Source organism: Panthera onca, chromosome D2, assembly GCF_046562875.1.
Source record: "Panthera onca isolate mPanOnc1 chromosome D2, mPanOnc1 haplotype 2, whole genome shotgun sequence".
NCBI classification, from domain to species: Eukaryota; Metazoa; Chordata; class Mammalia; order Carnivora; family Felidae; genus Panthera; species Panthera onca.
The window spans coordinates 26,263,435-26,275,457 of NC_138349.1; the positions used below are offsets into that span (position 1 = coordinate 26,263,435).

A 12,023-nucleotide genomic window follows, 5' to 3' on the forward strand; every position below is an offset into this window, starting at 1 on the left:
TGGAACCTGCTCAGTGCCCACAATTACAACAGTCTCCCCTCAAAGACAGCCCATCCCCCAAAGCCTCCATACTTGAATGTTTTCATGTCTCGCCCACCAATCACTCGGGCAGTGACCGTCTTCCCAACTTTCAGCTTGGCAGTAGGAGATGTGCCCACTGGAACATCATCTAGAATGTGGGAGGCATGAATACAGCCAATGATGCCGTCTTCCAGGGTCACAACCACATGAGTGGGTTTAATGGACTTGACAGTCCCTGTGACCATGTCCCCAATGGACAAGGTGTGCTTCTTCACAGCACCCACCACCAGAGCTGGATCTGCTTCCTCGTCTTCATCGACTGTCTCAGAGTCCTTCCGGGTCTGTCTCACAGTCCTCTTAGTAGCTGGCCCCTCAACAGCCAAAAGAAAACCAGTCACTCCTGGTTCTGTTGTCTTGAGGGTTAGGGAGACACCCTGTCCCACCTGCAACTTCTCTGAGTCAAAGCGGAAGGTGTCATTGAGGTGAGAGGTCAGGGAGAAGGCTGCCAGGTGGCCAGTCTCTACCAAGGAGGCGACAGCAAAGGACTCCTCCAAGTGCTGCACGATCGCCTGGTGCTCACTGCCTTTCTTCAGCTGGAAAACAGAAAAAAACCACCATCCCTGCTTCTTACAGGGCACAAGTGCTCAGTCAACACTCACTGGGCAGCGCAGGGCTGGGGAAGCCCTCTTGATCCCAGGGGAGCCAGGCCTAGTGCAAGTTGTAACAAACTAGCTTTCACTTCCTTGACCTAGCCTCCCCTCCTGTTACTGAGGTGGCCTGACTAAACTCAAGGCACTAAATCAGAATCCTAGGGACTTAGCTTTTGTTTTGAATTCAGATTCCTAGGGCCTATCCTAGAACTAGTGAAATCAGAATTTTAGAAGTTACTGAGGTGATTCTAAGCATAGCTGGGTGCCCCCTAATGGTTCTCCAGCTTGAAGATGCTGTGTTCCTGACTTTCATTATTCCACAGCATCCCATCCAATTTGTTCACCTTTTCAACCATTCACCAGAGGCATTCCTGAGAGCTTATTGTGTGCAAGGCATTTAGCCTACCTTTCCCCAAAATCCAACCTGTGCTCACGCCCTTATATGCACCAGCTTCACTTAGATAAATTAGGGACCTGCTAGAAAACTTAGTGAGGGATTAACTTTGTTTCTATTTCTGTTTTCCCAAGTCTTAATTATAGGCAACCAGACATTAACAATCATTATGCATGTAATTCTCTCTACCATACCCTACACAATTAGATGCTTAAGAAGTACTTTAAATGATGACCAGATATACATATCATCCAGAGGAAAATACTACAAATGTTGAGATTTCCCTCAAACCCATTCTTCTCTCACACAAAAGTGTACAGGAGAGGGTGTAGATGAACAGCCTGGAGGTCAGAAGCATCCACAGACATGTTCTGTTTGGTTCATATGTTTTAAAAAACACAGTTTCCAATGTTTCCCACATTTATTTCAAATAAAAATCAAATTCTGCCTTCTCTTAAAAATCAGATGCAGCAACCCTAGATGCAGATGTTCCTGCTTAGCCACGAGTCTAAGTCATCTCTGCCCCTCTATGGGCTTCTCATGCCCACTTCAACTCGTTTATGTGATCTACCTGGCCCTGAAGACTGGGTGACCACATAATTTATCACTGGAACCAGAGGGCAAGTCAGTGCTATTAATAACCACACCAAGAGGTATAACCATGACCCGGACAAAGCCAGACATAATGATCTTCTTATCTACAGCCATTTGCATTAGAACCCTTGAGCAAAATGTGTGGGGCTAAAGAGGTCCGCAATGCCTTCGAAACCAGGGGAACGGAAGTCATCCGCAAGCTTACCTTTTTAGCTTTTCGATTCACCAAATCGTGGCAAAGGGAAACATGTACCTCCAACTTCAACATATCAACATTTAAGATTACAGCCTTCTTTTTCTGCCCAGGTTCCACCTCTTGCCCTGCAGTGCAGAAAGAATCAAATACAACGTGATCACCCTCTTGGAGCAGGGAAGGAAGCATCTGCCCAAGAGTCTTGCAAGCCCTTAGGCACGAAAAAGAAAAGACAGCATCTGTTCTGGGTCTATAGGGCCTAGGAAAACCAAAAGTCTGGCTCCCATAATTCAGGATCAGGTGTGCCTTAATTTATGCACCCTGACAGACAAAAATCTAGACTTACCCAATTATAACAATAAAAGGATTCACACCTAAACATCCTTTAACATGCTGTCAACTGCACTGATTTTCATTCATAAACGATAGGAATGACAAAATTTTCTACTGAATCAGCTCATCTACACTATGTATTTGGAAATTCTGTATCCAGGAGAGGGAACAATGAGCAAAGGATTTCCCCCAAGAACCACGAGGGGCGAGACAGAAGTGCTCACCTGCCCGATGATATCTGCTCGCTCTCAGGACCAGGCCAGGCACTGGGCCCTCACTAAACACCACAGAGCCATCCTCCAACACCTCCTGCACCTCTAGGTCAAGGACCATCCCTGGAATCATCTCAGCCAGTGTCTGGATCAACACAGAGTCTGCCAGAGACCCAAAGGAAACAGGGATTAACAAGCAGAAATGCTCACCATTCTTTTCCTTTGGAAATGTGCCGCCATGCTGGGGACGGCAGAGCACTGCAAGCACTGTGAAGGTAAAGTCACTTTGGGTAGAAATATGTGACACCCATGAACACTCCTATCGCAGGCAGAGAGAACTATGCCTCTTACCAATCCTACCTGGCCACAGTTCACGAAAGTAGCCAACAAATACCACACACACACCCTTTCCTTTGACTTCTGGATTTTCATTGCTTCTGTTTAGAATCTACCCTCTCAAGCTTCTTATTCCCAAATCCCATCAGGGTGCCAACAATCCTACCCACGGTTCAAAACAGGAAGATCAGCATAATAATTCCTCATAAAGTCTTCTAGAAGGTCCCTGTTCTATTCTATCATTCACCAGATATTTGTTGAATAAAAGAACAAGGGAAAAGGTGAATGGATTCACAACAAACGCAAACCTGAGGCCACAGAACTAAGGGAAATTTTGGTTTTGGTCTGGCAGGGAGCACAAGGGGGACCTGGAATCTTTATCTGAATCTGGGTGGTAAATAGGAATGTTCATTTTATAAACATTCACTGAACTGTACCCTAAATGATTTATGCCCTTTATACAGGTTATACTCCCACTAAAAGAAAAAAAAAAGTTTATCCAAATTGTATGTAGTATCTGGGAAGCCCAACAACTCATTGGAACAGATGGGCATGACGTGTGACACACACCCTCACCCACCCCTCATCCCCAGGCCCCGCGCCCCCACCTCGGCTGCTCATGAGGCTGCGCACACCCTGCCACTCTTCCAGGCACTGGCTCAGGAGGAGGAGGCTGGTGGTAGCCAGGTCCCCTAGACCGCAGTCCGACAGCCGCAGAGACAACAGCATGCGCTGCTTCTCCTCGTCCACATTGGTCACCTTTGCAACCACCGTCTGCCCCTCGACAAAGTGGTCACTTGTGGAGGTCACAAACTTGTCACTCATAATCTAAAGGGAAGAGTGGGCAGAAATTAAGAAACAAGTATCTATCAAGACAACCCATTTAATGCCCCCCCCCCCCCCGAAAAGAATGTGGGGTGGGGTGGGAGGGAGAGATGGGACCCAGGACGCCTGCCCCCTCCAAGCCCTCTCTAAGCACAACTCTACCCCTCTTCCAGAAAACCATATGAGGCCCTGGCTGTCCAACCCAACCTCCTAGAGGGCACCCAGCCAAGGAGGCACATCACTGGCAAGCCAGAGGAACACGAGCTGCCCATGTCTCTAACACTCATAGTAACCCTCTGCCCCATGCTATACATGCGTCTGGGGGCTTCCCCTCTGCTCCCATTGTTAAAATTGCTCTGGCAAGGATTGCAAATAAGATTTGCCCAGGGAAAAAAAATCAGGGAGACAAACTTCTGGGAAGGAAGAAGTATTTATGAATTATCTGTGGCAGGAGTAACAACACACCATTTGCTTGCAGTGACGTTGGCAAGATTCCTCCCAACTCTGGGTCTCAGTTCATTCAGCAGGCATGAGGGGGTTCAACTATGGGTCACTAAGATTTTTCCCAGTCTGAAAAGTCTATGAATTTGATGACACTATGGTGGAGGGGATCATTTCAAGGGTGTTCTGGTAACATAACACCTCAAAAACCTCAGAAGGTTGTAAAACCTGTACTCAGCTGCTCAGGAAAATCAACTTCCATGTCTATACATACCCAGAGTATAGAAACGAAGGTGCCTTTTCCTCTAGGACACAGCCCTGCACCAGGACACACATGGCTGGGCAAGATCTCAGCCCCATTCCCCGCAGGTGCCTTTTGCCTTGCCCCTGAAAATCTTTCAAGGCATTCGGGTATCCTGCTCCTTTCCACCCTCAGGTTCCATGACCCTAATGTCTTTCCTCCAACACTCTTGGGCATGGAACTGAACTCACAGCTTTGGGGGCCAGTCCACTAAGGCCTGATGGGAACTGGACGAACACACCGTAGTCCTTGATGCTCTTCACAAAACCAATGAGCAGCATCCCAGGATGGATTTCTGAGAAGCTCTTAGGATCCTGGCCGCCCTCCACGGTAGAAACCAAAGCTGGCTTCCTGCAAAGGAGCTGGTAGCACTTCATCAAGGAACATTCCAGAAGAGGCAGATGAACTTATCCATCCATTTCCTTTTTCCACCCTACATCCTCTGTTGCTACAATGGTCTAAGCATGCAGACCAGCAGCATTAGCATCACCTAGAACTTGTCAGAAATGCAAACTCCCAAGCACTGCCCCAGACCTACAAACTCTGGGGCGAGCCCAGCAAGCTGGCTGAACAAGCCCTCCAGGTGACTCTGATACACACTCACGTTTCAGAACCAGTTTTCTCCCTCTCCCTATGAATTCATCTCCAGATTACCGGAAGGGACAAAAAAAGGGACCGGCTCAGCCCTGTGGTTTGGCAGCCGGACCATGACAGGATCCTCCACAGTCTTCACACAACCCTACCTCACCTCCTCTGCCTATCTGCACTCTAAGGAGATTTTATTTTACATTCTGTGTAAATAACATCCTACTGCCTCTTTTCTGGCAGTGTCCTCCTTCGAGGTGCACACACCAAGACCAAGGGGAATATGCTGAATCCTATATGGGGGGGGACAGGAGGAGGAAGATAGCACCTACCTTATGAATTGTTTCAGCTCAAGGGGCAGGCGCTGAGTGTCTGAGAAGGCAAGGTGTGCTACTGGAAATATCCCACTGGGACTGGCAGGCCACACCGCCCCCTCTGGACTGGACTGACCAGCATCTGCTGATAGGACTTCAATCCTCTTACTTTCCACCAGGTCTGGTCACTGGTCTGGTTTTGTGGAGGTACTTCTTAAGTCAAATGGCTGACATTTCCCCATGGGGTTTCCAATGAAGAGCAGAGCCTGACCCAGAATCTTCCCCCAAGGGCCCATGGCTCACCAGATACCAGTAAAGGATACAACATGTCCCTCACTCTGGCTCAGACACAAGACTCTGTGAAGGATGTCGCCAGCCTGGAGCCAGTGATACAACAGAGGGCCGTTGGCGACGTGGTCCGACAGATGAGGTATGGGGAGGAAAGCAGGGACGTTGTGGGGCAGAACAGCCACCTCCAGCCCATCCTTGGTCTTCTCTAAAACCTTTACATCCACCAACTACTCAGGAAAAGAAAGACAAAAAATAGTACTTATCTTGAGCAGACAGCAACCACACCTGGCTCAGGCAGACATCAGAGGTATCAAGTTCCAGCACCAGGGATATGGAGAGGTCAAGATCAGAGAAGCAGCTTTCTTCCACACCGCTGCCCCCAAAGACCCTGCAGGTACGCACACGCACATACACCCATACACCCCAGGACCCACTTGCACACTCATGTCACTTTTCTCCCAAGGGGAAAGACAGTCTCACAGGCTGGTCCTAGAGACCAGAGAGGAAAAAGGAAAGAGGACAGCAGTACACTGCTGAAAAGCCAGACCACAATGGCACTTTCCTGGACAGCTTCCATTTGCTCTGACACACAGAAAGAACCCTGTCTCGAGATCTTCAGTTCTCTCTTCCCCCAGAATCTTTTTTTTTTTTTAATGTTTGTTTATTTTTATTTTCAGGGAGAGAGAGAGTAAGAGAGGGAGGAGAATAGAGAGAGGGAGAGAAAGAATCCCAAGCAGGCTCCATGCTGTCAGAGCAGAGCCCAACGTGGGGCTCGATCCCATGAACTGTAAGATCACGATCTGAGCCAAAATAAAGAGTCAGATGCTTGACTGAGCTACCCAGGCTCCCCTCTAGCCCCAGAATCTTATCTAGCTGCCTTTATCTTTCCCTCCATGGATCCCAGTGCCCCACGTGTCAGTGGCACGCTGCTTTCTGCCAGTGTAAACTAAAATAGCTTGTCTGGAGAAGTCCAGGTACCTGTCCAACACTAACAGCTCTTCTTTTCTTCTGACTGTGTCCCGTATGCTCTCTCTTTGGATCACCCAGCAGCTTGAAGGACAAGAGCATCCTCTCTTTAGATGGCTCACAGTTCAGCACCGCAACCTTCACCACCTGGTGAGAAACCACACTTGCCTGGTGAACTCTTCCCAGCAAGCCTATGAAGCCCTAGAGAGAGCTGCCCTCAGTGAGCACTGCAGAGTGAGATACACCAAGACTTTGGATTAGATCAGAGGCAGTGGAAAGAAATGTACTGAAAGCTACACAGAATCTCAAATCAGCCTTTTGGGTGAAAGGAAGACATGAATAAATTTCTGGTACAACCCTGAGCTTTAAACAATTATTTTTCCTAGATAAACCCTGACTCACAAGTTTCTTGGCACTGCCACCTTGTGGTGACAGTGGCCTCAGAGCAACTTCTGATGTGAGGGACACTGGTATGTTGTAGGTAAAGACTATTTTCTATCAGGTTGTGGGCTTGAGGTCCATTAGTTTGCTAGCTTCTGCAGAACCCCCTTGAAGGGTTCTGTCAGCTCTGTTCTACAGCTCCTCCACTCAGCTGGCTCAAGCCCACTGCCCCACATGCTCATTCCTTATCCCTTAAAAAGCAGTCCTCCTACACTCCTTCAAATCTGTGTTCATGGGGTCACCAAGGATAAGGGCCTATTGAAGGAAAGGTTACCTGGCCGGTGTAAAAGACCCTCTCTGGGTCAGGGACATACTCGGCACTGAGCTCATGCTTGGGCACTAGACCCTGCACATCATTGTAGAACTTCACAATGCAGCCATAGTCCTTGACTCTGAGGATGAAGCCGTGTGTCTGCAGACCAGGCTTGGCATCGGCATAGCAGGTAATGGCAGGCAGTTTGGACTCAATCAGGGTTTTCTTCAGGGTCATCATCAACTTCTTGGCTTCAGGATCACAAAGCAAAACCTAGGGAAGGATACTAGTCGTCATCAAGTTACCCATTATCAAGAGAGTCACTGGACTAGTCTCTGCAACCTCTGAACCCAAAGGCCATGGTCAGTGCCTGAGAACCTGCTATCTCTTTGCCTCTGAGTATTGTCAGAGGCAAATCCTCCCTGCTCCCTGCTGGGACAACAATCTAGGGAGGATTCACCTATTTCAAATGTACTTCCTCCCACATAACAGAATGAACCATCAAACCAATTTACCAGCTCAGTACTGTGTTATAAATTAAGGCCGAGAGATCCAACCATCTCTCATCCCTCAGGTTATCTCCTAAAGGGCAGAGAAATTCCTCTACTTCTAACCTCCTGACTCCACTATTGTACAATCTTGCACCAATGGGTGATCAATACCTATTTTGACTCAATAATGAAACAAAATGAGAGGAAGAACATCTAACATTGTGACTGGCTGCACAAACCAGGCCCTATGCTAGCCACTGCTAACCACATGTAACCTTCACAACTCTGCAAAGCTTCTCTTGGGATTCAAGACTTTGTTATAAACCACTCATATTTCGGCAACTTAGCTTGTCTATTTCTGGGCCTGACACACATCGCTTGCTCCTCCTCAAATCCTTTCCAGTTCAAGTACCACCTCTGCCAGAAATCTAGAAGACATTATTGTCATAGAGACCTGAATTTGAAAACTGGTTCTGCCATTTATTAACTCTGTGACTTCGGGCAAGAAATTTCACTTTCCTAAGCTTTCACTTCCACACCCGCAAAATGAGGATAACAGTACTTACTTTATACGGTTGTTTTCAGGATTCAATGACATAAAGCATGTCATGAGCCTAGCATAGCAACTGATACAAAATACATGTTACACTGTAGTTGCTATTGACATCATCAATGATTCTTGCTGGCCCAGCCCACTGTCACCTCCCCTTTGAGATACGATCATAGGACACAGCTTGTACCAAACCATGTGACAAAAGGTCGCACAACAGCCTGCTCTTTTCATGTATGAATATTTTAACTCTCAATTATATTACACAATTCTCAAGGGCAGAGACACACTTTTCTCTTCCCAATGCCAGGCACAGCACCACAGATGTTAGATGGTCACTTTGTGGAAAAAGGCAGAAACTTCAGCTGAAAAGCAATGCTCTCTTCCCATCTGGCCAAAACCCCAAGGAGACCCTTTAAGAAGCTCACCCGGCACTTGACCTCATCCCCAATGTGGTATTTCTTCTCTGGATTCTTTATCAGGATGTCGGCCAGGTGTATGGGAGGTACCAGGCCCCTGATTTGTTCGCCCACTTTCACCAGCATCCCGTATGGCTTTATGGTCAGCACCGTGCCCTAGGGAGTCCAAAGAAAAGAAGTCATCATGCCTCAAGAATGGTTTTTCTTCCACCTCTTACAACAAAGCATGTCACATCTCTTTCAAAGCCCACCTTTTCAGACTAACTGTGCCCGTTTTTCCAGATGTCATGGGGTAAAGCATGTACCCCACACTGATCTGAAGGCAGTATGGTTGATTCATGGGAATCTTCACATCTTTTTGTGGGAGCGTGTTCTTTCGGCCTACCTCACAAGCACATTGTCTGAAGGAGAGATCTATGTCTCCTAAGGAATGAACTCTACATATAAAGGAGATCTGCTCAACTGGGGCTAAATGGTTAGACAGGAGAGGCAACTGCAAGTGACTTACTAACATCACAGGAGCTCAACTATCACAAAATTAACTTTTGACCTGGTCTAATAAACACCATCAAACCCCAGGATTTATGATCTACTGCCTCTGTGTAGCTGGGTGATGCTATTAAGACCTTACCTTGAAATTAATTACAAGTTACTCCAGGGAAGAAAAAGAAATGCCAGTTAACAGGTAGAGAGAAGGAAGGTGACTTTAAATGTGTTCACATGACAATTAATAAGCTAACAGTTAACCTGTGAACTAAAGAATGTCTGAAGGTGGAAGGGTATCTAATTATGTGCTTGAGTCTTACCTTTACCAATGCCCCAGGTTTGATGTCATGGTACCTAAGGTACTGAGCTTCAATAACAGATCTAGAACAAAAAGAAAATACAAGATCACATAAACCAGGGCAGAGGCTACCTAAAATTCAGGGCTACCAGAATCATGCTGGCAAGAAAGAGAACCCTCACCAAGCCAGGCCAGGAGAAAGTGTGAACGTGCACGCACAGAGGGGCCCATCTCCACAGCCCCACATGCACTGATGACAGACTTACGTCCTCAGAGAGAGCAAAGCCAGTTCATCCATTTGGCTGTAATCGATGATTCTGCACTTGTGGGTGTTCCCTGGCTTGAAGGCCTCGGCATTGAAGATGTTCTTAGAATCGGAGAGATGGCTGAGCTACAAAGTACCAAGTGATTAAGGACAAGCCAGAGACTGTAGATCTGAGGCAATGAGGTATGGAAGCACGTGACATAACTCAACACATTTATCACATACCATAAAAACAGTAGTCTGATTGCCTGTTAAAATAATTCTTCTAACTAAAACACTGTTCTTTACTATCATAGACTCTCTATAAGGTCAGAGAACAGTCTAGATCATGGATCAGTATACTGTAGTTCACAAGTCAGTGCCTATTTTTGTAAATAAAAATTTTATTGACCACAGCCATGCCCTTTCATTTACATACTGTCTATGGCTGCTTTTGGCTTTAACAACAGAGTTGAGTAGTGAGGACAGAGATCATATGGCCCACAAACCTGAAATATTTACTATCTAGCCCTTTAAAAAAACTTTGCCAAGCTCTGGTATAGATCTTAACACACTCTTGTACCTACCATCAACCCGGTATCAAAAGAAGTCAAATTAATCCTGAAGAATTCTAACAGAACAAACATTGTTCTAATCCCTATATAGAGTCCACCACACTTGGGAATATTCAAAAACAGGAAACTAATACAAAGGATGAAGGAAACAAACAAGGACCCACATATCCCCAAAGTCCTTCTAGGGATAAATCCTGGTGAAACAAAGAGCCTCCTCACCCGGGCATAGGCCAGAGCCCCATCCTTCAGCCTGAAGGTGGCCCCAGCCTTGCTGGAAAAGCTCTGGACAGGAACGTCCTCCAGCACCGCTCCCAGGTGCTGGCAGGAGAGCCGGGTGAGTGAGCGCCCAGGCTGCAGGAAGATGGGGCGCAGGCTCAGCCTCACAGCCCTGGTCCGAGGATGGACACAGAGAACACAGGCCCTTACCTACACAAGGGAAAGAGCATAATGAGCAGGAGGCACACAGAATATAACACACCCAAAGCAGACCTTCAAAGGCCAAGACTCAACATGTGCTGACCAGGTTATGGATATAAGTACTCCTATCAGCTTGTGCGATCAAGCAGCATGTGGAAACATCCAACAAAATGTCCCAGAAGGACTATATCCAACTAAATCAATGCTTACTCAAGGTCAGCAAAACATATTAGGGTCCCCTCAATACCATGAGGCTAATAATACATATGCAGCAGAAGCCATGTACTGGCATCACTGTATCAGAGGCTCATCTGAAATATACCAGAAACAGCCTGCTCTGAGCACAAGGCTATAGCACACAAAACGCCTGCACTTTGTTTACAAATACGATTATAAAGAGAAAAAATTATTAGAAAAACGTTTACCAATATGTGGTGGGAAAACCAGTTTAGTTAAAAAATACGTCTATATAGGGGCACCTGGGTGGCTCAGTCGGTTAAGCATCCAACTTTGGCTCAAGTCATGATCTCACAGTTTGTGAGTTCAGGCCCCACGTTAGGCTCTCTGCTGTCAGCGCAGAGCCCACTTCAGATCCTCTGTCCCCCTCTTTCCCTACTCCTCCCCAGCTAGCACACACACTCTATCAAAAATTAAACATTAACAAAAAAAAGATTCAAAAAAAATGTGTCTCTACAGAACCCAATAGCAATGTTACTGTTAAAAACAAAAAAGGAAAGAATCATTTCAGAATTCTTTTTAAAACTCTGAATAACATATATTGGGATTTTCTTCCCAAATATCCATGTTCATTGTAAAAAATTTAGATATTTAGATAAGGGTAGAAAAAAACCGCCCAGAGTTAATCATTAACACCTGACTGTAAATCTTCCAATATTTTAAGTAAGTGTACTATTAAAAAATATTTTCAGGGGCACCTGAATGGCCCAGTCAGTTGAGCATCTGACTCTTGATTTCAGCTCAGGTCATGATTCCAGGGTCGTGGAATCAAGCCCCACATCAGCTCTGCCCTGAGTGTGGAGCCTGCTCAAGAGTGCTCTCTCTCTTTTGGCCCCCTCCCTCTCACTCTCTGTCTGTCTGTCTGTCTCCCCCCGCTCGAGCACTCTCTCTCAAAAAAAAAAAAAAAAAAAAAAAAAAAAAAATTGCTTTTCAAAGTTGGTTCTGCTCTATTCTCTTCACAGCACTTTTAAACACATTTTTCTATTTAAATATAGATTTTGTTCTTTTACATTAAATATTCTTCTTAAACACTTTAAATGGTAAGAGCAAAAGATCCACTACTCACCCCCTAAAATCAAACTACCTAAAAGAGTAATAAATGCAAACTACAAGTTGCCTTCTTTTTCACAGACTCCATTTCTCATCTCAGTCCACA

General features: G+C 46.1%; 1 protein-coding gene across 2 annotated transcripts in view; it reads right to left on the minus strand.

The window, feature by feature from the left end:
* Window positions 1–12,023, minus strand: part of PDCD11 (programmed cell death 11) — a 43,281-nt gene that overhangs the window by 17,493 nt on the left and 13,765 nt on the right. For both annotated transcript variants that reach the window (XM_060641601.3, XM_060641600.3), the window contains exons 9-20: window positions 10,433–10,639; window positions 9,661–9,785; window positions 9,417–9,477; window positions 8,620–8,766; window positions 7,172–7,423; window positions 6,469–6,603; window positions 5,523–5,717; window positions 4,492–4,662; window positions 3,342–3,561; window positions 2,410–2,559; window positions 1,865–1,980; window positions 73–614 (exon numbers count right to left, since the gene is read on the minus strand). In XM_060641601.3, coding sequence (XP_060497584.3) covers window positions 73–614; window positions 1,865–1,980; window positions 2,410–2,559; window positions 3,342–3,561; window positions 4,492–4,662; window positions 5,523–5,717; window positions 6,469–6,603; window positions 7,172–7,423; window positions 8,620–8,766; window positions 9,417–9,477; window positions 9,661–9,785; window positions 10,433–10,639 — 2,321 coding nt within the window. The remainder of the gene's footprint in view (window positions 1–72; window positions 615–1,864; window positions 1,981–2,409; window positions 2,560–3,341; window positions 3,562–4,491; window positions 4,663–5,522; window positions 5,718–6,468; window positions 6,604–7,171; window positions 7,424–8,619; window positions 8,767–9,416; window positions 9,478–9,660; window positions 9,786–10,432; window positions 10,640–12,023) is intronic.